Below are 25,493 nucleotides of genomic sequence, written 5' to 3'. Positions count from 1 at the left end.
TGATGGTAATCTTACAACAAAGCTTTATGATAAATTTGATGATTTTCACTTTTCAATCGTCAACTTCCCTTACTTATGTAGCAATATACCCGTATCACCTGCATATGGGGTGTATATCTCTCAGTTGATTCGATACGCAAGAGCATGCTCTACGTATGTACAATTTCTACAACGAGGTAAGTTACTGACAAACAAGTTGATGAAACAAGAATATCAACAGTCTCGATTAAAGTCATCATTTCGTAAGTTCTATGGTCGATACAATGACCTTGTTAGCAAATGAATCTATCATTCAGTCATGTGCTGACCGACGTTTTTCATACTAATTGCTAGTCCATTATTTACACACTGAATTGTCGACGGATTTTCCGTTATTTACCGATCATGAGAAGGAGCGCACGGCGGATGTGACCGGTCAGCAGGGGATGCTCTCTCCTCCATGGTACCTGATCCCACCACTGATGTTTTTGGAGGTCCGTGTTTGCTCTGCTCCCGAGTTGTATTATTTTAATGGTTTTTGAGCTTGAATACGGTTCGTTATCTCCATATTTCATTTGAAGCATCATATGCTTGCATTGTATCGAATATACAATTTGCGAAATACTGACTTTAAACGAGACTGTTGATATCCTTGTTTCATCAATTTGTTTGTCAATAGCTTGCCTCGTTTTAGAAATTCTTCGTATCTAATGCATGTTATTGCGTATCGAATCAACTGGGAGACATACACTCCATAAGCAGGTGATAATGGTATATAACTATAAAAATAAGGGAAGTTGACGATAGAAAAGTTGAAGTCACCACGTTTGTCATAAAGTTTTATTGTTAGGTTACCACTAGCGTCTTTTTCTGGTAAGATATCCAAATATGAAACAAATGTTTTTATTTCGAGTTCAAAGGGATATATCGAATCAATGCTGGAATGAAATTGAATATTGTTAATTGATAAAACGTCGTTTGATATACTAGCATTTAAATGTTAAATTGAAAGCCACAGCAAGGAACTTCTTTTCATGTAGAAGTTTTTGACTAAATCTGCTTCATATGGATACAAAAATAGGTCTGCTAATAACGGGGCGCAACTGTTACCCATGGTAATTCCAACAGATTGTTGGGAGACTTGATCTCCAAAAACTACAGAGATATTGTCAATCAGAAACTCAAGCATCTTTTTAATATCAACTTCGGATTACTTGTGTGCACAACCAGAGTGTTTTTTTTAACGAAATGGTTTTGCAAATTTTGACCAATGACGAGGTTAGTATATTTACGAGGTCCATGTTTATTGAAAAAGCAGCTGTCAACGATGTCAAAAAGCCTGGACTTTAATTTATCATGGAGAATGGTTGTATACAGAGTTATATTGTCGTAAGTTTTGATGACCAAAGACAAGGTAAGTAAATTTACGAGTTCCATTTTCTTTGAAAAAGCAACTATAAATGAAGTCATAAGCCTGGACTTTAATTTATTCTATTAAACTGTGCAACGTACTTGAGAATGTCCATTCTATAAACAATGACTTTGCGTTCTCGTCCACTGGCGACAGGACAATTTATAGTAGGCGCAAGTGGTCATAGCTATCAAGAACACAATAAATATGAGAGCATCACTCAATACAGGAATGTACATTCCCACAACGTTGCGTTAGGCCAAACAAAAAAATATGTGTGGTTCCGGTTACACTTCCAAAAAAGTTAGGGTAGGTAGGTAGGGAATTTTTTTTTTTTAACAAAATGATTTTCTCAATTTTTCTAAATAATACCTATCACTGCTTTGCAAATGGCATTTAGATGTGATGTGATAATATACTAGTCAATATTGGTAGGGGACACCTACATGTACACGCTAGCTTGCTTTGGACTTAATACTATTAAACACTAGCACTATGTTTTGCAAGGAGGCTGTCATTGCTGAAACTAAAATTTAAACCGGAGCCATTGATGGAAATTGGGGAAAATTCCTGAAAAAATATGAAAATTGCCAAAAAAAGTTCAGGGTCGGGGGTATAAAATAGGGAAGGTCGGGTAACCGGAACCTCACATATTTTTTTATTTGGCCTTACCACAATCCATTTTCCAGGAGTAAAAAGGATGCAACTTGTACTTTTACAGCAGTGAACGGTATTACACGAACACATTTGATCACCTAATGCGAAAACTTACGATAGGGATCTAAAAATACAGGTAAGCTGGAGCAGTTCGATTGTCCCTCATACCATATGGCCATACAACGAATGGCGGATCGCGCTCCCCGTGATAAGATTCTGAAGCTTAATGTAGGTGGAGTGTTTTACACCACAGCCAAATCTACACTGACCAGTGTGTATGGGAGCTATCTTTGGAGGGTTGCCACGGGGGACGCAACTGTGATGAGGGATGAGAAAGGGAGTCTATTTATAGATAGGGATGGATACGTCTTCAGGTGTGCTATATGTTAATCATTTTAAATAGATGATAATAATAGCTCATATAATAGGGGATTATTCTATTGACGTTTATCATTATTTTAGTGCAAAAAAAAAAAAAAAAAAAAAAAAAAAAAAAAAAAATCAAAGTAATGCATGAATCGATCTATATTTTCAAAGGATTGAAATTTTTGTGCTTAAAATAAATAGAATTATCATCAGTTAAAAAGTCTCAATCGCATAATTTCGTGTCTTATTGCATTGTATCTTTATTTTCTCAAGTATTTTGTAATGTAATGTTCTAACTAGTGAAATGAACTCTTTATTCAGTATTGATTTTCAGATTACTGTCTCACTCACTGGGCGTTCATATTGCTTAACATGGTGAGGAGATCGATATCATCCGTCTATCTACAATTACCTTTGTCTTTTTATCACACATTGAAAAGTTATTAAATAACAATTTAACTTTTACAGGTATGTCCTTAACTTCCTCCGTTCAGATCGTCTGATTGTTCCTCAGGGTTATAAGGAACTTCACATGCTGAGGGAGGAGGCGGAGTTTTTTGGATTAGAAGATCTCTGCTCACAAGTTGATAAAGTTATCAAATCTCGGAGACGGAAACCCCGACCACGACTGACGAGGAGATTCAGCCGAAGCTGGGGATCGGACTTAACGAAGATTTCCACGGATGAAAACGGATCGGTCATTTTTGAAGATGAAGGATCGGATTATTTTTACGATTAATCAGGAATTCAGCAGGAAAAACGAAACAAACAAATAACAAAAGAGTCAAACAGTTGTTTGTATATGTTTATGGTGTGGCACTCAACGGGAGTAAATGTCATCAATTTTCAGTGCATGGAGTCGACTGCGTTTCGATTTTTCTGAATATGCGGTTAATTATCTTTTAACAAAAGTTGTAGCATATGGCGCTCCGTTGTTATTGTACATATCACACCTTTTTTTTTTTTAGTCAATAAGGCAGGAAAGCAAATTGTAACTGATTTGTTTGTATACATTACTTGCGCTTGGTTGATGCGGAGAGAGATGACTTGAATGGCAGTGCACTCTGTTAATAGAGAAGACTTTTTTCGTTTCGTTCAAAAGGTTGGTGCCTAACTTGACCTATTGCAAGTGTGCACCCCATCATGTTGATACTGATATCGGTGGGACATTATGTATTGGGAAAATAATAAAATGATACTCATTCTCTAGATTTTGCATTTTCTATCAATTTTTGTGCGAATTCGTTGAGAGAAAGACATTGATACACCTCTTTTTTCAACTGTCATGTACGTGGTGCCTCTTCACATCAATACGGGATAGGGTGAAATATTCGTCCCTCTGCAGTTCACCTTTACCCTTTGTGAATTTTAAATTGGGTGAATTTAACAAGAAGAACAGTGTAATGTAGTAAATGGTAATTGCAAATTACTTCCTTTTGCTTTTCAGTAAAAATCGAACCCTATTGACTCGGGGCTCGCTTCGTGAGAGAAAGGTCACATCCCCGGTGAGGCGCCAATCCTAAGACATCACGTTTAACTTGGGTGGTGTGACTGCTCCTATGTCACGGTAGGCCTTGGCACGATAAAGAACCCTCACTGCTACGATCGTATATGTAAAGATTACTTTACCTAAAGCTGGTGACATCCCTACATGATTAAACATTCTCTAATTGAGCATAAAACAACACAGAATCAATCAATCAAGCAAGCAAATATTTAAGGATTTACTGTCTAGTCTGTTGGGGATTAAAAGTATATGTTCATGCTAAGACAAATTCAGAGGCTTTTATTTTAACATTAGTGCTCACATAACTTGCACGTCTTTCGACAGAGATAATTTAAGTTTGTATCAGGACACACCAGCGTCTTGACTTCCGGATCAGCGCAGTGAGCTACGTCGTAGTCCTCGCACAGCCAGGGTGGTGACGTGGTGGTGGTGGTAGTTGATGTGGTGGTTGTAGGCGTTGTGGTGGTGGTCTTTGCAGTTGTTGAATGTACAGTTGCTGTGGTGTTTTGGTGAGGATGGATACCTGTTTCAAAGTCGTTTTTACTTTGACCACGATGATTTGTTAATGTTCGATAATGGAATAAGGAGAACAACAATTATTTAATTCATGTTTATTTGTATTTCACTTACGTAGCAATCTGTTTTGTTTAATGAAAAAGAGTAAAGTTTAAATATTAATTTCTTTGCAATAAATTTAATGAGTTTAATGCGAGTGCGTGAAGCCTGCGATTGGTATCCTATATGCTTTTTATAATTTTTTATAATTAAAATATGTGGCAATTATGACATATTTATCCTTATTAGGGAAGCAGTTGAACTATTTTGTGTCAAATCATTTTACTTTTTCTTGCTTTATGTGATATTTAAGTACATATACATGTATTTATCAATAACTTACCGCACTTATTACACGTTTTCTGACAGTATTTGACTGCGCGCGCAGGATCTGAGCAGAAGACCAGGTCTGCTCCAGGGGCACTGCAGAGATCCGGGTTATTGTCCACACATGGGACCATGGTGGTGGTGGTTGTTGTAGCTAAAAAAAGACCCAAATCAAATCAAGAAGACAAAACACTGTTTCAGTGACATGGAAATTAATTTTTGCATTTATTGTCTTGTAAGAGATTTTTTCCAACAATTATATTTTCAACTTTTAACCTTTGGGAAACTTACTGATTTAAAAAAAATGAAAGTAAAAAACCAGAAGTCTCAGACGAGACTGTAACTCTACTGGTTTGAACTTAAAATCAAAGGAAGAGAAAAGTTGCACTTGGATTTTGCAACAGCAATAAATAGAATAATGATCCAGAATTATGTACCTTAGTGTAGTTTACTTGTGTGCCAAGTTATACTGAAATCAGATCAGAATTGTAGGGGGAGTAGAATTTTGAAAGTATTTCAGAGAAATTCCTATTTTTAGTAACCATGGCAACACCCTCACCGAAATCAAAAACCGATAAAGAGAATCGAGTATCTTTGTGCAGTTTACTTGTGTGCCAATTTATATTGAAATCAGACCAAAACTGCAGAAGGAGTAGCATTTTGAAAAATTGTTTACAGAGAGACAGACAGACAACTAGACAGACAGACGACGGAAACCTTTCTATCGCATAAGCTCTCTGACCAGTAGAGCTAACCAGTGTTCACTTACGACATTTTCCGCATGTTTTTCTGCACCAGGTTACAGACAGTTCAGGATCGGAACATATGGAAGCCTGAACAGATGTGGTGCTACAGAAAGCAGTATTGATATCAATGCATACTTCCGGTGTTTGTATCGTTGTTGTCGTCAATTCCGTCTGTCCACCTGTCAAAACATTATTCTATTACTAGTCAGTGCAAGAAAAATCAATGAATGAAATGTGAAAGTAATGAACAATGCCAAAAGTTCAATTGAATAATACAAATTGAGAGCAGAGCAAACTCGGACCCCTGAAAACATCAAAAAGTGGGGTCAGGTGCCAAGGAGTAGTAAGCATCCCTTGTCGATCGGTCACACCCGCCGTAATCGGTAGAAAATTCAGTTTGATTGATTGATTGATTGTATGTTGTTTTACGTCCCATTCGAGAATTTTTCACTCATATAGAGACGTCACCATATACCGGTGAAGGGCTTCAAATTTTGACCTTTACTAGGCACTCAGGGCCATTGAGCAGTGAGGGATCTTTGTCGTGCCAACGCCTGCCGTGACACGGGGCCTCGGTTTTTAAGGTCTCATCCGAAAGACCCGCAACTTTCACTCCAAAGTGCCGAGCGCATGGCGAAGGAACAGTTGCTACCTATTTTTTATCGACTTAGGTCTGTCGCGGCCGAAATTCGAACTCACGACCTCCCGATCACGGAGCGAGCGCTCTACCGACTGGGCTACCGTAAAAAATTCAGTTTGAAAATAAAGACCTAACATATTGTATGAAAAACCTCAGTCAGCATTCGACCTAACGGGAAATTGTATTGCAAACAAGACCATTGTATCTACCATGGATTTTGCGAAATGTTGACTAAACAAGATGTTTGATATCCTTGAATCATACACTTATTTTTCATTAGCCTACTTGGTTTAGAAATTGTTCGTACGTAAAACATCTGCTCTTGCATATCGAATTAACTAATAAACACCATGTACAGGTGATAATGGTTTTTGCTACATAAAGGGATAAAGGGAAGCTGACGATAGAAAAGTTTAACGTATGATCTTTAGCATAAAATTTAGTTGTTACATTGCCGTCAATGTATTTTTATAATAGAACATCCAAATATGAAACAGATGTGTAAGACTATGTCGTCTTTTATTTCAAGTCGAACATATCAACATATGAATGAAAATGAGAGTATTAATTTGTTAATTGATCTATATATCTAAATGTTGAATTGAAGGCCACAGCAAGAGACTTATTTTCATGTAATTTTTTTTTTGATAAACTATGCTTAATAAGAATATAAAGAGATGTCTGCTAGTAGAGGGACACAACTAATAGTGAATTCCGGCACAATTCCTACTGATTTTTGGAAAACCTGGTCTCAAAAAAAAAAAACAACAACAAAAACATAGATTTTGTCAATGAAGAACTCAAGCATCTTCTTAATATCAGCCTCACTTGTGTGTAGAATTAGAATGATGTTTAACACAGTTTAGATGACCAATGACAAAATTTTGTGATTTCATACCATCTGAATGGTCTTCGGAGATTACATATGTATAGGTACCTACATCGATTAATATGTTGTTTTACAGCACTGCTGAAATTCTCCTTTACTGCTGTTAATATTTTCACTGCTGTTAATATTTTCTTGAGAAGTAAAGAAAGAGGCTTGGTAGAACATTTACTAGATCTTGCTATGCACCCTGTGTGTAAAGATTCTTATGAAGTATTGGAATCCAGTATAACTGTACTAATTCACATTCAATTTGATTGCTTGGAATATTGAAAATATTTAAAACTGACAAAAAATTTTGAAAGGATTGATGAATGTAAGTTTGATTACCACTTGTAGGATAAAATCCAAGTTCCTCTAAAAACCCATTGTAATAATGAGCTTTACAAATAAAGACTAAGTTGTTACCTTCTTTTTCAGCTGGAACCAGTAAAAATTGATCGTTTAATCTAATTCTTTGGCCACTTCAGAATTACTGTAGACATACGATATTTCAATTTCTTATACACGAAGTATGGAGGTAACGAACAGTATTCAAGCTCAAAGTCCATTAAAACAAGACAAATCGGGAACAGAGCAAACACGGACCTCCAAAATCATCAGAGGTGAGATCAGGTGCTATGGAAGAGTAAGCATCCCCTGCCGACCGGTCGCACCCGCCGTGTGCTCCTTGTTATGATCGAACCCCCCCCCCCCCCCCCCCCCGAAAAATCCGTAGAAAATTCAGTTTGTAAATAATGGCCTCGTGTAATTAGTATGAAAAAGGCCAGTCAGCATTTGACTTAATGATAGGTTGTATTTGCTGACAAGGTCATTGTATCGACCATAAAACTTGCGAAATGATGACTTCAATCGAGACTGTTGATATCCTTGTATCATCAACTTGTTTGTCAATAGCTTGCCTCATTTTAGAAATTGTTCATACGTAGAGCATGCTCTTGCGTATCGAATCATCTGGGAGATAAAAACCCCATATGCAGGTGCTAAGGATATATTGCTATGTAAGTAAGGGAATTTGACGATTGAAAAAAACCATCACGTTTATCATAGAGCTTGGTTGCTACGTTACCATTAATGTCTTTTTCTAGTAAATTATCCAAATATGACAGAGATGTGTCAGACTCTGTGGTATCTTTTAATTTAAGTTCACTGGGATATATCGAGTCGACATAGGAATGGAAATAACTATTGTTAATTGATAATACGTCGTCGATATATCTAAAGTTGAGTTGAAGGCCACAGCAAGTGTTATATTATTCTCATGTAGAAGTTTTTGGATAAATTCTGCTTCATATGAATACAAAAATAGATCTGCTAATAAGGGGGCGCATTTGGTATTTGAGAATTCCAACAAATTGTTGGAAGACGTGTTTTCCATAAACGACATAGAAATTTTCAATCAGAATCTCAAGAATCTTTTTAATATCAACTTCAGAGTTATTGTGTGCACATACATATTTTTCAAACAAATGTTTCCAAAACGTGTCTGAACCACACAAATAAAAGTTTAATTCGTCCTTTGGTGGTTTAAAGGCAATCATTTATATGCAACAATTGAGGGTATTATACAAAATATCCGAATGATATCTCTACAGACTTGTCTGATATGATTTTTTTTCATATTACCGTTGCATAGATCTTGATCACAGCAGTAGGACTTTAATCCGCTACCGTCTCTCCGTCCTAGTATTGGAACCGAAGTTATCACTGGACATGCCTAAGGAATAGCAACAATAGATACTGTTTTTATACAGTAGTTAAAAAGAACATAAATCCCCCGCCCCCTCCCCCTAAAAAGCAATTTCAAATGACATCTTAGGCTTGAAAACTTTTATATGTATCAATATTTGTGATGCATTGCACATGAATTTTGATCGTTTCGTTAAAGTATTTGCCTGAAAGACTGCATATTAGTAACGATTGATAAATCATCGAATTCAGTACATTTGTATTATTTTATAAGAATCTAGAGATCCACGGGCCTATTCGATTAATTGTCACTTATTTTGTTTCTAGCCACAATATGTTTATTTTTACTGCTTTTCAAAAGTTAAGAGCCTTAGCTCACCCACTCCAAAGAGCAAAGAATTTGAGAAATAATTTTTAATTTACACTTCATGAGGATATTTTATAAAAGTTTGAAGATTTGAGATTTTTTAATGTATTTTAAAGCATTGACCCCCTTCCCAGAACTTGAATGTACACACCATGATGATGTGACTGGATCTGTTTTTTTTTTTTACAATTTGTATGTTTTCTGGAAAAAAAAATATCTGCATATTTCTTTTAAAACTTTGGACCCTTTTTGTGACCTCATCCGTTCTTTGGATGCTGAACAACCTTGAATCTACATTTCAATAGCATGCTTGCCAAATTGCATTGATGCATTTGACATTTTAGATGGAGATCTTTATAAGATTTCCATATGGATTTCTCTTGTGTGTGGCCCCAAACCACTGCTGATGAACAAAGTTACTCAAATCTGCAATAATGAACATGAATTGCTTGTTAATTTATCAGTTTGATGGGTTTTTCTGCTATCGAACTCTTGAAAAGAATATCTATAAAGATTTTCTTGATATGTGTTTCTATGTGAAACTTTGCACTCCTTAATAGCCCCATAAAGATGCTTGTATATAAGATGGACAATTTGCAGCCGTGCTTTTCTTGAAGAAGTTGTTAAAAAAATTCCTTATACCATGGTATTTCTTTGTGAAACTTTACACTTTATTTGTGGCCTCAAGCAGTGGATGGAGCAAACTTAAATATGACCTACATTAGGATGCTTAAAAATAAGTTTACAATTTGTTTCCTTGTCTTTGGAAGGTTTAAGGAGGTATCCCACACCAAAACTTTATTTTATGAATGTTTAGAGTAACTCTGTTGAAATTTGATTTTTTCATCGAAAGATCACTACAACCTTTAATTATTTATTGCAATTTTGGGGGAAGGGGAGAGAAAGTTGAAAAAAAATCTTTTGGTGCAAATAAGACTCCTCAGAGCTTCAAATGTGCTGTTAATTAATGCCTTATATAAATATTCGATAAAATATGTCAAGAAGAGTCAGACATTTTACTTATTTTAATAAAAGATAATTAATAAATATCAAAATTATAACTTGTTAATATTTTTAAAAAAATCTACATCCTCAAGAAACATTTTGAATATATAAAAGAAATATTACACAATCACATTTTAAAAAGAAATTAAAACAAAATTGCGAAATTTAAGAACAAATTATAATATGAGTCTATCCCGATCTAATTTAAATTGATCCCGACTGGATTTATATAAAGTGAAAATATTTAATAAAAATTAATATGTAAATAATAAGCTGCATTATGGTTTACAAATCTTATTAAGCAAGTCGATTTCTCCACGGCAACTGCATCAGATTGACAGTTATTTGTCATTTTTTTTTGAATGATTTTTTTTTTATAGGGATCGCTTTTATTTTAATCAGGATTGGTGCAAATTTGGAAATTAATTTTTTTCCTAGATATCGCGTTTTCATTTCAATTTCTTTTTAAAATATTCCTTTCTATTGATACAACACTTCTTCAAGATTTCATCCACAGATTAAAAAAAAATCAACAAATTATGTTTTTTCAAATTCATAAATATTTTTTATATAAAAATCTAAAATGTCTACTTGACTCTCCATGACATGTTTAATTATATTTTTATGATTTGTTTCAATTAAAGCAAATTTGAAGATCTCAGATGTCTTATTTGCAACAGAAAACATTTTTTTTCCATTTTCTCTTAAAAAATACCAAAAAATGATATAAAATAATGAGGAGCTAATTGGTCTTTCAATGACCTTTAAATGACAAAATCATATCAAACGAAATACTTTGAACATCTGTTAATAATAAAGACAAGAGGCCCAAGGGCCTTAACGGTCACCTGAGTTTAATACAGCACATACGCTCATAATGTTGTCCAAGAATTTCAAAAATCTGGTAAAAATTCCCTTGCTTATTAGTCCCCTACCGGTGAAACCGGAGGGGACTATAAGTTTCCTCTGAGTCTGTCCGTCCGTCTGTCTGTCCGTCTGTCTTTCTGTCAGTCTGTCCCACTTGGTTTTCCGCACTTTTTTCCTAAACGCTTGCAGATACTGAGCTGATTTTTGGTATGTGAGTGTATCTTGATGAGTTACAGAACAAGTTTGCATTTCGTTTCGCTTCATTGATTTTTGACGGAATTATGACCTTTTCAATTTTTAAGGGAATTCCGCGATTTTTTTATAAACGCGTGCAGATATTGAGCTGATTTTTGGTGTGTGACTTAACCTTGATTACTTATAGATCAAGTTTGCATTTCGTTCCGCTTCAATGATTTTTAACGGAATTATGGCATTTTCAATTTTTAACGGGAACCAGATAACACTTGCCGGTAGGGGACTAGTATTGCTAATGCAATACTCTCAGAATGCTTGTTTTTCATGGGAGGTCCGAGCAATCTCCTTCGGATCGAACTTGGTTTGCCCAAGTCTTACAAGGATGATAATGAATGCAAAATATACAAATACAATGGACGCTTGTCTAGTGTGTCAGGTATTGAATATATATACAGAAATGTTTTTGTCACTTTCCTATTGCTACAGTTAACACAAAGAGAAATCTCTAATGCCTGTATATTTTTTTCTCGAGGTGATGCCTCCTAGCTACTCAAACAACTTAGCTGCTTGCCACTTGGTAAAACTTGGTACCAACACTTGCCTCTTGAGTGTACTAAAAATTCGGTAATACTTGTTACCAGCACTCACCACTTGGCTATACAACGTGGGTATTTGCCACTTGTCAAAAATTACAACACGTCCCTTAGTCAAACTGGCTCTTTGTGATCACTCTATGGTCTGCAATGATTTAGCCTGACAACATCTTGTCAATTGTCAATCAGGACACCACATTACAACACACTTAGAACAATTGGCTACTTTACTACATAAATAATCTTAATGTCAATCTTTTATATTGCTTCACAGGCAAGTATCCGACTTCGAGCATGGTAAGCTCATTTAAACCATTCATTTTTATTTTTTTTTCTCTCTCTCTCTCTATATATATATAACATTCTTTCGTGTACTCTCAATCAATCAAATAACCTGTTTAAATTAAATTAAATACAAGGATTTCTTGATAATTACAATTTGGCAGAGGGGGTAACTCTCTTTTGCTTCACTTATAACAATTTTGAACTCTGCTTGCCTCCTAGATACCCAGTAGCAGAGAAGAAGCACATTTATTTATATTTATACATTTACATTGATGTTATTGCATTTAGTTTGTTTGCTTATTAATACTCAGGGACAGAAGAGAAGATTTTCAAAACATTAACACATTTACGCTATATAATATCAATATATCGCTATATAATCAACAGATTAAAACCCAAATACCAGAACCTCTGATCCAGAGGTCCTGAAATTTAAAATTTTGGAAGAGGCACCCTTACTTATCATGATTATGTACTTATTTCATCGGCTTAATACCCAAGGGCAGAGGAGAAGATTTTCAAGGAATTTTTGCATTTTCACTATAATCATTAGAGCCACGCCCCAACACGGGAAACCCTGACCCAGGCTCCCTGAAATTCACAATTTTGGAAGAGGCATCCTTGTTTGTCATAACTATGCATTTACTTTGTTTGCTTAATACCCAGGAGCAGAGGAGAAGATTTTTTAATAACTAATGCATTTTCACCACACATTCAATGTAGCCCAGCCCTAGCACCAGAGCCTCTGACCCTGGGGCCATGAATTTCACAATTTTGGTAGAGGGCTCAATGCTTATTACAATCATGCCAATACTTTGACTTTTTGATGTTGAGGAGTAAAGAAGAAGATTCTCCAAGTATGAAGGTAAATTAATATAGAGAGAAATACATTTAACAAGTTAAGTTGTGTATCTTTTATAATGTTATTTACTCTTACCAAATCATCAGCACATTCAAGTGTTAGATTCCCGCTGGAATTCCGAAATAAACATCGCTAAAATATATAGAAAAAACAGAGTAATTTTCATTTAATTACAATATTAATCAGTGTATCAAGAATTTAAAATAAGAGAGGATGCAATGAAAGAGAATATTTTCATTTCTAAATATTAAACTCTTTTTGAGGATGGAAGTAAAGCAAAATCTTGAAATTACTTAAAACGCATACATTTACATTTATTGTTTCCTTGGAAGAATGAAAAAAAATATCGCTTCTTTGAAACAAAACAAAACAAACAAAAAACAAAACAAATTAAAAAAAAACAAACAAACAACCAAACAAACAAGGAAAAAAAAACAAATAAGACCCCCTCCCCCCCCCCCCCGAAAAAAAACTGTTTTTAGAAACGATAATTGGTTAATCAAGTGGACTTTGAATGATTTTGCACCTTTCTAAAAATAATTCAATTCAATTCACTTTATTGACAATTACTATGTCGGCATACAGTCAAAAATATAAAATTTAAAAAATATTTATTATGTACAACATAAAAAAAAGAATATGTACTGTACCTTTCCGTCAGGACAATCAACCGTTTGTTTACAAGTCCTGGTGTCAGCAATATTACTGCAATGGTAACAGGACAGTCCTGCAAGAACACCGAGTCATTATAATTGTGCTATGTTCTAAGTGATCTAACTAATTGATGCTATTTAAGATTCAATACTTTGTTTATATACTATTGAAGCACCATTTTAAAGCATCAAGAAGATTGCAATAAGTGATTTACCTTAAGTGATTTTTAATTATGACTCTGTCGTGTTCTAACTGGCCAAAGTAAATAATTCTACATAAAATGTAAATGGTGCTTCAAAAGTATGTGACGATCCTTCCCCTCCTAAAGACAATTTCAAATAATACAAAGATTATATTGCCAGAAGAGTATCTAGTTTGGATGTGAAAGGTAAGGGATGTGCCATTTCTCACGTATTTTAATTGCCAATTAAAAATCTTAGTCTTAAAGTAGATTTTTAATCGGTGAAGCAAAAATATAAGAAAGGACAGTTGGCTTGCGGAGTAGCAAATTTTCATATTAGATATTCTATTTGTAATTTTATCTTTGGATCTGATTTCTTATGACGGCCATTATTTTCATACTGAATTTACTATGAATTTCTCCTTTTGCCCAGTCGTGACAAAGAGCACACAGAATATGTGACCGGTCGACAGGGGATGCTTACTATTCCGTGACACCTGATCCCACCTATGTTTTTAGCGCTGCATTTCATATTCGGAATTTTGCATTGCATTTCCGACATTTTTTTACTTTCATTTCGGACATTTATTTATTTATTTTACATTTCCGGAATTTTTTCGAGGGTACCTTTTGTCAATTTAATGTTATCCATTATGTTATAGGTCGAAATAGAATTTTAACAGTATGTAAATATTACATTTATTTCAAACCACATTTTCCGAATAAAAACATTACAATACATTATATATACATGCAACACTAAGTCTAGTTCAAAGTTTTGCATGCGTTAAATGATCATGCAATTTTTGTTCACCAAATTTAATGTCCACTAAAATATATGTCAGTGACTGCAGTCAAAAAAACAGAATACCTTCAACGATAATGGCTTTATTTCCTCGACTAGTTTCTGTATGTCTTATAAGTTCCATGTTAACCTATCTGATTTCAAATTTAAACTGAATATCTTGATCTGAAAGGAGATGAGAGAAAGTTCGCAACACTAACATGTACCCCAGGGTAAAACCATCATAAGCTCCTTTAAAAGCTGAGCAAAACTTATCATTTGGCTCTTTAAAAAAATTATAAGTGAAGTATCAATTCTGTTTTCATTCCCGGAAAAGTACTACATGTATATGATAAATGTCGGAGATGAAAGCTTTGAAATGTCGGAAATGAAAACTACATTATGTCCATATTTAAAAAAAAAATTCGGATATGAAAAGTGATTTAAAATTGATTTCATTTCTCTCGCACAAACCTTTTAAAAAGATAATTAAGTTTCTATGGACTTTTTGTAGTTAATTTGAACCATAACCTCTACTATTTTGGCATTGAATTGATTAAATAAACTGTAAATTCGCTATAAGATCATTTTTTTGGCACAAACAGTGGAGGGTGCACTGTTTTTAAGTTACAATGTATATGTACACAAAAAAGACCATAAAACAAACTGGTTTGCATATGAAAAACTAGACTTCTGTTGCCCCTGAGCGAATTCGGGCTGCCCTTTACTTCCATTTAATAGTCCAAGGCATTTAAAACACCATTTGTTTTCAATCTCTGTGAAATTATATATTTTTCATTTGCAGCCAGTTTTGCTGTATTTATTGATACTCTCCGTTATAATTATCTGTGTGGAAAGAGACTGACTTTTTTTACTTCCTGTATAGAGTAAATGTTTTGCACTATAGTCTTGGGAACAGTTGTTATTTCATATTTAGTTTAAATGGGTGATATCACCTATTCAGATAGGGGATATCACCAATTCAAAAGCTGAATAAGTGAAAACACGAATTCGAATAGGTGATACACTGTATTACCAATTAAATAGGTGATATTACCAATTGAATAAGTGATATCACTTAATGGCGGTAAAAACCAAAACGGCCCCTCATACTATTGCTAGTAATAGCATACATTCTAGTTTTGATTCTTTTTATCATTCGTTCCACATTTCGACATTTTACTAATTATAGACGTAGATGGCCAATTAGCAAACAGGGTGACTTCGGAAGTCTCTAAAACATCAAGTAATTCTTATTTAAATTGTAAGGGACTTTTGCTATATGTCCGAAAATTACATGTATGTACACTGTTTAAATAACTGGCTTAAAAAGGCTTAATTAATCAGTAGATAGACATTCTCTTTCTCTCTCTGGATAGTATAAGCGACAATAAAAAGATTTAAAAAAAAAAAACAATGATACATAAGTCAAATCAGAATGAAAGCATTTCCACATAGTGTACATTGATGTCGATTAAAGTTGTCAATTCATCATAAAAGACATTAAAAAAATTAATGAGAGAAACAGATCATCGCTATATTTTCAATTTACCTGATGTGAGCAATTTGATCCACGGGCCTCTTGATTGATTAATTCTTAATTTTTTATCCCCCCCCCCCCTCCCTCAAAGATCTCCCTAATAAAATCTACCAGGGGCATTATTCTACAGGGGGTCATTTTTCCTCACGTAGGGCATGCAGATTTTAAGGGTGATGCCACTTTTTATGCCCCCGTATCGAAGATTCGGGGGTATACATGTATAGTTTTTGCCCTGTCCGCCCGTCTGTTTGTCTGTTGGTTTGTTTGTTCGCAAAAATTAACCTTGTCCATAACTTTAGATTGGTTGGAGCTTTGACTTTCATATTTCACATGTCTATTCCTTGTGACAAGACCTTTCTTTGGGTACCATCATATTTGACCTTTTGACCTTGACCTTGGAGTTTGACCCACTTTTGCAAAATGTTATGAGATTTTGACCTTGGCCATAACTTTTGAACAGATGGTGCTTGTTGTTTCAAACTTCACATGTGTATTCTTTATGACAAGACCTTCCTTTGGATACCAAAAACTTTCACCTTGACCTTGGTGTTTGACCTACTTTTGAAAAACTTTAACCTTGGCCATATCTTTTGAACAGTTGGTGCTTGATGTGTATTCCTTGTGACAAGACCTTCCTTTGGATACCAACCACTTTGACCCTTTGACCTTGACCTAGGAGTTTGACCTACTTTCGAAAAACTTTAACCTTGGCCATCACTTTTGAATGGTCGGTGTTAGGGCTTTCATACTTCACATATGTAATCCTTGTGACAAGACCTTCCTTTGGATACCAACAACTTTGACCTTGACCCTGACGTTTTACGTACTTTTAAAAAACTTTAACCTTCGCCATAACTTTTGAACAGTTGGAGCTAGGGCTTTCAAATTTCACGGGTATATTCCTCGAGACAAGACCTTTCTTTGGATACCAACATTTTTTATCTTTTGGCCTGGATTTTGACTTGCATTTGAGAAACTTTAACCATCGCCATAAGCTGCCATACGGGGGCATCAGTTTTTCGAGGTCAAATAATGACCGGGGGTCATTTCTCGACGTTGAAAAAAGACATCCGATCATTATTCTACGGGGGTCATTATTCGTCTTTACACCTGTCGTTTTTAGAATCCGTGTTTGCTTTGCTCAATATTTGTATTTTGAGCATGGTAACATTATCTTCATTTTTTTATTTAAATTTTGTACCTTTGAAGTAGTGACAGGCTTCTCCCTCTTTGTATGTCAATTGCTTTTAATTTTGTTACTCGCAATAACATGTTAATAATTGATTACATTTATGCTTGTAAAAGGTCCTTGTGCAGACTGAAGCAGCATGGTATATGGATGTGTGATTTATGTCCTCGCTTTCGAGAAAGCGAGGGGAAATTAAATCTCATTCGTCTGTCAGACTGTCAGTCTGTCTGTCACAAAAACTTTAACCTTAGCCATAACTTTTGAATGAGATGAGATATGGCTTTCATATTTCACATGTATATTACCTGTGACAAGACCTTTTCAAAAATACCATGATTTTTTCCCCGTGACCTTGAAGTTTGACCTACTTTTCAACAAATTTTAACATTACTGTAAATCACTTATTATTCACGAGAACTTTATTAAATTACGCGAGTCTGTCTGCTCGAGAATATTTTATCTCGCGTACATCTGTAATGTAAAGGATTATATATCGCAATAACCAAAGCTCACCAAAATTTTGTTTCACTTATTAATAACAAATAGCTATCTCGCGAAATAAGGTGTCGCGAAAATATAGTGATCTACGGTACTTTAAATTGATCATAACTTTTGAATGAAAAGAGATATGGCTTTCACATTATACAAGTATAATACCTCTGATAAGACCTTTCCAGATATACTAAGATTTTTGACCCTTTGACTTTGAAGTTTGACCTACTTTTCAAACATTTCAAACATTTTATCTTTACTTATAACTTTTGATTAAAAAAGTCTTTCATATTTGACATGTGCCTTATCTGTGACAAGACCTTTTCAAATATACTATGATTTTTGGCCCTCTGACCTTGAAGTTTGACCTACTTTTCAAATATTTTAACATTACGTTAATTGTTCATAAAATTTAAATGAAAAAAATAGGGCTTCCATATTGCATATGTACGTCACCTGTGACAAGACCTTTCCAAATATGCTATGGTTTTTAATTCTGTGACCTTCATCTTGAAGTTTGACCTACTTTTCAAAGATTTTATCTTTGCTTATAACTTTTGATTGAGAAAAGATAAGGCTTTCATATTTGAGATGTACATTACCTGTGACAAGATTTTTCCGAGCATGCTATGACTTTTGACCCCTTGACCTTGAAGTTTGACCTACTTTTAAAAAAAATTAACATTACTTTAAACTGGTCAAAAAATTTAAACGAGAAACGATAAGGCTTTCATATTACAAATATGTACATATTTTTATCAACCGTGACAAGACCTTTCCAAATATGCTATGTTTTTTTACCCCGTGACCTGGACCTTGAAGTTTGACCTGCCTTTCAAACATTTTATCTTTGCTTATAACTTTTGATTGAGAAAAGATAGGGCTTTCATTTTTGATATGTGCATTAACTGTGACAAGATTTTTCCGAACATGTTATGATTTTCTACCCCTTGTCCCTGACCTTCATTTTTGACCTAATTGTCAAAAAATTTAACTTTGGTGAATACTTTTGAATGACATACGATAGAACGTTCATATTTGACAAGTGCATTACCTGTGTCAAAATGTTTCCTTATGTGCTATGATATTTGACCTTCACCTTCAAGATTGACCTAATTTTCAAATATTTTATCAGTTTGCTAACTTTTGAATTAGCGAAGATAGGGCATTCATATTTGACAAGTGTATTACCTGTAACAAGCATTTCAAAATGTACTGTGATTTTTAACCCAGGACCCTGACCTTCAATTCTGACCTTTTTTCAAAAATATTACCATTGCTGATAACTTTTGAGAGAAGATACCGTAACGGTATTTACACATGAAATGTCCATTACCTGTTTTAAGACCTTTCCGATTGAATACTCTGATTTTTGATATTTTTTTCACATGTACATTAATTGTGACAAGACTTTTCGGATTGTATTATGATATTTGACCTCATGACCTTGGTGTTGAAGTTTGATGTAGTTTTGAGAAGCTATAATCTTTGCCATAATTGTTAATAACTCAATAATTTATGTCTTTTTTGTATGATGCACAGACAAGACAGGACACACAAACAAGACAGTTACAATATGACACAAATATTTGCAACCCATCCACTAAGACACCGAAAGCGGGGGACCACAATTCTTTGAATTTGCTTGTTAGATCTCATGTAAGGGAGAAATATCAGTACAATTTATAATAAAATTAATCTTTGAAAACAGTATTTCATCTTTCTTCTGCTTGATGTAAGTATTTAAATACGCAGCTAAAATGACCCCCTCTCCTCTCACCCGTTTAGTTAAGTAAGTGAATTGGAGGCTATATACAGATTGATTGAGGAAATCTTGGATAGAGAAAGAAGCCATTTATACTTAATTCTAAGCTCTTTACGCAAGATACAATGATAAGATACGTCATAAACGAAGGATAATTTGAATCATTAAGTGGGGATTTTTTCTTTACAAATTTTGAAATGCGATTTTGACATATGTTTGACCGTTGAATTCCTCAAACTTTTTCAGTATGAAAATACTCCATGTGGTCAAATCCTCAAGAAAGAAATATGTGTAATGTTTCCAAGTATATTGCATCCCTACTTCAGGTTTAACTATTTTATGAATACAATAATGAAAGAAAAAAAATCACCTTGGGCATAGTTAATATTTAGTATTGTCCACACAAAAACAAATGGCGTCGTCCACATCTTATCAGCAGAATCTAAGGTCATGAAGTAAAGAGACCTAATGGTAGATATTTACTCTGGTATTACACCATACTTAAAATAGTATAGCACTGCTTTTTATGCCCCTGTAATCGAAGATTCGGGGGTATATAGTTTTTGCACTGTCTGTCAGTTTGTCTAGCTGAATGTCTGTCTGTTTGCCTGTTTGTCCGCAAAAACTTTAACCTTGCCCATAACTTTTGATTGGTCGGAGCTATGGCTTTCATATTTCACATGTGTATTTCTTGTGACAAGACCTTCCTTTGGGTACCAATATATATGACCTCTTGGCCTTGGAGTTTGACTATTAAATACAAAATGTAACTGAAATGTATATGAAAAGTAATGGTAATTACTGATACTTTTTAAAGTAATACATTACATTACAATTACTTGTAATTGAAAGATGTATCCATTACACATTACATCCCATTACATTGAAAAAATTGTAATGATTACAATGTATTACATATTACCATTACCCCAGGTCTGCTTGGAGTTTGGCCTACTTTTAGAAAATATTAACCTTGACCATAATAACTTTTCAATGGTTGGAGCTATGGCTTTCATATTTAAGAGGTGTAATTCTTGTGACAAGATCTTCTTTTTGGGTACCACCATATTTGACCTCTGGCCCTTGGAGTTTGACCCACTTTTGCAAATATATATATATATATATATATATATATATATATATATATATATATATATATATATATATATATATATATATATATATATATATATATATATATATATATATATATTTAAAATCATAATTTTTCTAAAAGGTCTTTGAAGTTTTATATCTTGTAGCACAGTCCTGCAGAAACTGACTTGTGATTTTTTTCTCATATTTGGTAAATCTTTCATTACATAGCAACCATGTTAGAATTCTCCAAAGTTACATGTAGTATACAGAAAAAAAAAATACTCTGTGGAGATATCTACTTATATTCGTCATCAGCTGATAGAAAATATGAAAGTCTTAGAGACATAATTGTCCCTTGTAGACTATAGCATAGGAAACACTCCAGTAGACGGCCAGCCAACGAACATGAAGCAATTGGGAGAAATATTATAGGTGGAAGTGACATATTCGATCGAATTAACCCCTCTTGACAGAAATGGAGAAGCCGTGTTATTCATATAATTGTTGCAACTGTAATATCAAAATTGGCAATCCCCGACTTAATGATACACGGTGGGTTTTATTATAAAAGCAGGGTTTTTAGACAGTTTCAATATGCCTTAAATTTGATTAAGCAATGCATTTGTATACTAAAGAAAAGTCATTGGGTAATTGTTTTTCATCCTTTCCTCAGTAATAAGCAGTATGCGCTTCTGAAAAAGTTACATTTTGACGTTCAAGAGGATTTGCTATTGAAAGACTTGCCGTTTCATCTGACTGGACAACTGGTGTTTGACGTAAGCTTACATCATCAAATTGCAGGCATTTTACTGGACGAGCTCATTAAAAGGGTTGTCGTGTAGTTCTTCGTAACCGTTTCCTGGCATCGCAGACAAAGAAATGTCCTTTTCCTGATACGACAATCAAAGAGAGCGGCTGGACAAAGAAAGTAGTGTCAAGGTTAGTACCTAGTCATAAGTATATATGTATATCATAGTATAATAGGAATATGTGTTAAAGACGTAGAAATATCTTACACGTGTACTTTAAAAATAGATCCAGATGTCGGAAATTTTATTATATATTTTACTAAGTTACAAAATAACTTTTATTCAATCGTTGAAGTGGGAGGGATGTGGTCTTTAAATTCTAATTTCAGCAATTAGGTTACATGTATATTGAGGAACCCCAGGGCGAGAAAGTCACGGGACTATAATTGTCTTAATTCAGTTTGCTCGACCCTTAGATTAAGGTTTTCTTCATAACCGTTGAGAAATTTATCAAGATTTGGTACATTGTTGTGTTTAGCGGACTTTCCGATCTGGTTTCTTTTAATTCAAAATTTTATTGGCTAAATTATAGCTCTTTTTTGGATTGAAATAAATTTTAAAAATCTGTTTTGTGGAAATGTTTTAGTTGAATGATAAGAAGAATTAACAACATATTTAAGTTTTAGTAACCAATTCCCTTAATAAAATACTAATAAACTGAAAAGCGATTTTGTTTTACCAAAACTGGTATAGCTACATGTTGACTTGTAACATCTTTAATCTTATTTATTTATAAATGTATACGTACGTATATATACCTAGATATGAACAGATTGTAGACATGAACAGAAACGTATGATAACAGGGAATTAAAGTCTTCTTCAGAGAGTATCAGTGAAACAAAATCATGTTGTTTTGTTTTGTTTTTTTTTTATTTATTTAGGTACATGTGTTTCGCATTTCACTGCGTCATCAATCAATATATATATTATTTGAATTTCACTAAATAAAAGACGCTAAAAATAAAGAAATGTTATCGTGGTCTTATGGAAAACATAAGCCACTAAAATTAGTAGTTGTGATGAGTAACCTGTCTAGACGTAACTCTCGGAGAGGTAGAATTGGTCTTGATATCTTCCAATCTGTAAATTACAGTGTAAGTCGTAGTCTACTGTTGCATAATATTTTATAACTTTTCGGGGAATTGGGAGCATCTCTGTTACTTAAGCAATTTAATAAAATACTTCCTATCATGTGAATGTGTTAATATAAACTTTTTGGCTAAAACGCAGGTTAATCAAATCTTTCATTTTAAAAAGGACACGAGGTAAAATTTATACTGGTAAGTATATACACTTGAGACCTATATAGAATTACTTCAAGAAATGGAAGTTAAATGGAGTTCAACATATGTATTAATTTATTTATATGTGTGCTATCATATTTCATACAACAGTACTGCATGATTTTAATACATTTTCATTTGAAAATTTAAATTAATTTGAATTGACTTTCAAATTAAAACTTATCGTGGTATATAAACGATTGTGGCTATTTTTCACGGGAACTTTCCAACTTATCACTGACAGTTGAGGTCATACGCCTCATCAGTTGAAAATCTTATATATACATGCTGATAATCCAGATTTTTCTTTTTAATGCTCAAAAACAGAATGAAGATAGTCGTCCTCATTGTTGTTTGTGTCATGTGGTCAACAACAGACTCACAGCTGATCCACGAGATTCTGCGGGTAAGACGGTTATATCTGCTTATAATGTCAGAAAACGAACAAGAGACTATATCATGGGTTCAGATGTCTTAATTCCTCTCCAGCTTTAAAAGAATATCTAGCTGCTGAAGAAAGTCCCCAAAAAATATGTTCAAAAGGATTTGTTTGATTAAATTAAGGGAATGTTTTGAATACAAAATATACGAATCGTCTAGGGCTAGGGTGGCCAGCTAATTAGGCAGGGAATCTGTGGGCCGCCTTGAGGCCCCAAGTGGTCTATAGGGTTAAAAAAAATTGCGATGTTCTCATTATTTAAAGTAAATGATTAACATTGTTGTATTTTCAGGATTTTGAATATTTCACTATGAATTTTGAATATCAGCCAATTTACTGTAAATTGTACTTATTTATGATCGACTTCGCTAATCACTTGAAGAGGAAGACTGTGCTAAATTTTGACTGCGCTAAATAATCTACTTTTACAGTATATTATGTAAAGTTCCAGAGCTCTGCAAAGATTTTTAAAAAGGTTTATTGTAAGATTACAGACTGTCTAAGTCATATACAAGGAAGAGTATCCCGACAGCAATAAAATGATATCGCCAGTAAAATACACGAATTATTATCACAGTTCTTATTATTAAATAGTAATTGCATGACATGCTAACTAGGAAATACGAGTACTTATTTTGACAGCGATCAGCAGGTCTAGGAAATCTCCAAATGGCGATGACGGAACTAGGTGATACTGACAAGGACGGGACACTGTCGGGTGAAGAGATCCAGGATTTCTTTAGGTATTTTGTAAACCTCAGTCCTGCAAACTCCCTGTTAACGGCTCGACAGTTCATAAAAGACGGCGACTTCAATGGAGATGGCAAATTGAATGAAACAGGTAAAATTTTAGAGTGTATCGCAGAGCTATCATAACCGGCTAGGGAGTCCTCAGCTAAAATTAAGAAACAAAAGTGTCTTCTGCTTAAGTAGAAAGAACTATATAAAATGAGTAAATCACCATGTATTTTTTAATGAAAATTTTTATTTGAGTTTGTCTCAAAATCTGTCGCGTTCGATGCAAGGGAGAGATTGCAATGGATACAACATTAGAATTCGAACGAGAGAGAGAGAGAGAGAGAGAGAGAGAGAGAGAGAGAGAGAGAGAAAAGTCCTTGACTGGTTATGCCTTTTGTTCTCACTTTATCACCCTCTCTCCCTCGTATTTGGTTCCTTGCCCTAAAGACGAAAGAGCGAGTATACCAAAGAGAGGATAACAACACATGTTATGCAGACAGCTGATGATTTCGACGAATTATTTTTAATTTATGTGAGATAAAATACAGAAAGGAATTTTCACCAAGTTTGGCAAATGATAGTTAGATAAATAGTTGTCAGATAAATGGTACTCGTGTCAAGATAAATTATATTAAATATGTTTATTTAGCTCATTTTACTTGCATTTCAGAACTCCAAACAGCACTGCGGATTTACAGAGGGTCAGCATGAGTTTCACCTGTTCCATTTGATGTGTATTAAATGTGCTGGCATTAAATTAAAAAAATCATCTTTCATAAAATATTTATTAGATGATTAAAAGCAATTGAGAAAGATGTTTGTGTTTTTATTAAATGTGCCTTAAATCTTAGGTAGAAAAGGGACACACAGGGGGATTTTTATCATAAATAAGAATGAGACAGCTGCAGGGCCTTGGTTAGTCTAAACTTGCTACCGTTTCCAAGTAATGTTGAGGATACATGCCCTTTTCCTCTTCAAATTATGCTCTCATGGGCAAGGATGGGCTGCAACAGTCAAAATAATTAACGTAATGGTCCCTGCGTTTACGATTTAAGGCCTAGCGTAGGGTAAGTTGGTCATACACTGAACAAACATAGTGCCTTTCAGGCCTCAAAGTGACAAAATTTAGGCGTCAGTTGGCTCCTCCATTTAGCACAATGTTTTCATCACGAAAATGCGCGCTTAACCCTCTTTCAGAATTGTGAAATCCGTGTCATGTGGGTCCAGTGTTCAGGCCCTATGGCTGTGCCTTGGGAAATAGTTGCTGTTGATGGGAACAATTGACTTGCTATTGTCCGAATAGTCAGTAAATAGGTGTTTTATTATACCGAAGCAAACTTGTCACGATCAGGATAAAACCAGAAGAGTTCCGAGATGAAATGGATTGCTGCTGGTGAATAGTTCGATGACTATTTCACCAGAGTCAAATAGCACAAAAACTATTACAAGGTAGGGGATGTTTAGAAAAAAATACAGGTTTATTAGTCATATCTTTATAACGAAAACAATTATAGAAGTATAATAAAAATCACTTATTTCATTAATATATTCACTTTACACATTACATCAAAAGAACAAAGAG

The 25,493-nt window shown here is 34.3% G+C and overlaps 3 protein-coding genes across 3 annotated transcripts; 2 read left to right on the top strand and 1 right to left on the bottom strand.

The window, feature by feature from the left end:
• Positions 1-2,149: 2,149 nt before the first annotated feature.
• LOC133201268 (BTB/POZ domain-containing protein KCTD4-like) lies at positions 2,150-3,622 on the top strand. Its single transcript, XM_061337064.1, has 2 exons — positions 2,150-2,421; positions 2,882-3,622. Exons 1-2 carry the CDS (start codon positions 2,219-2,221, stop codon positions 3,150-3,152), a joined length of 474 nt encoding a protein of 157 aa, XP_061193048.1. The 5' UTR covers positions 2,150-2,218; the 3' UTR covers positions 3,153-3,622.
• A 588-nt stretch (positions 3,623-4,210) lies between these two features.
• LOC133201224 (integumentary mucin C.1-like) lies at positions 4,211-19,970 on the bottom strand. Its single transcript, XM_061337018.1, has 6 exons — positions 19,913-19,970; positions 13,588-13,664; positions 8,701-8,791; positions 5,572-5,727; positions 4,819-4,956; positions 4,211-4,443 (listed from the first exon to the last, which is right to left on the bottom strand). The coding sequence occupies exons 1-6, from the start codon at positions 19,968-19,970 to the stop codon at positions 4,211-4,213; spliced, it is 753 nt and encodes a 250-aa protein (XP_061193002.1).
• Positions 19,971-21,349: 1,379 nt separating this feature from the next.
• Positions 21,350-24,662, top strand: LOC133201312 (uncharacterized). Its single transcript, XM_061337107.1, has 4 exons — positions 21,350-21,579; positions 23,062-23,140; positions 23,816-24,014; positions 24,582-24,662. Exons 2-4 carry the CDS (start codon positions 23,063-23,065, stop codon positions 24,620-24,622), a joined length of 318 nt encoding a protein of 105 aa, XP_061193091.1. The 5' UTR covers positions 21,350-21,579; position 23,062; the 3' UTR covers positions 24,623-24,662.
• The last annotated feature ends 831 nt before the right edge of the window (positions 24,663-25,493 follow it).

The sequence above is a fragment of the Saccostrea echinata genome, unplaced genomic scaffold (genome assembly GCF_033153115.1).
Source record: "Saccostrea echinata isolate AGI-Se365-2 ecotype Australia unplaced genomic scaffold, CSIRO_AGI_Sech_v1 ptg000043l, whole genome shotgun sequence".
Taxonomy (NCBI): Eukaryota; Metazoa; Mollusca; class Bivalvia; order Ostreida; family Ostreidae; genus Saccostrea; species Saccostrea echinata.
The sequence above is the reverse complement of the archived record's forward strand: the minus strand, read 5'-3'. Positions and strand labels throughout refer to the sequence as shown.

Coding starts and splice junctions, on each gene's coding strand:
- LOC133201268 (XM_061337064.1), top strand. CDS start 2,219: ATGGCCATACAACGAATGGCGGATCGCGCTCCCCGTGATAAGATTCTG. Junction 2,422..2,881: donor AGGGATGGATACGTCTTCAG/GTGTGCTATATG, acceptor TAACTTTTACAG/GTATGTCCTTAACTTCCTCC.
- LOC133201224 (XM_061337018.1), bottom strand. CDS start 19,970: ATGTGGACGACGCCATTTGTTTTTGTGTGGACAATACTAAATATTAAC. Junction 8,792..13,587: donor TTGATTGTCCTGACGGAAAG/GTACAGTACATA, acceptor GCTATTCCTTAG/GCATGTCCAGTGATAACTTC. Junction 5,728..8,700: donor TGATCAAGATCTATGCAACG/GTAATATGAAAA, acceptor ATGTTTTGACAG/GTGGACAGACGGAATTGACG.
- LOC133201312 (XM_061337107.1), top strand. CDS start 23,063: ATGAAGATAGTCGTCCTCATTGTTGTTTGTGTCATGTGGTCAACAACA. Junction 23,141..23,815: donor TGATCCACGAGATTCTGCGG/GTAAGACGGTTA, acceptor TTATTTTGACAG/CGATCAGCAGGTCTAGGAAA. Junction 24,015..24,581: donor TGGCAAATTGAATGAAACAG/GTAAAATTTTAG, acceptor CTTGCATTTCAG/AACTCCAAACAGCACTGCGG.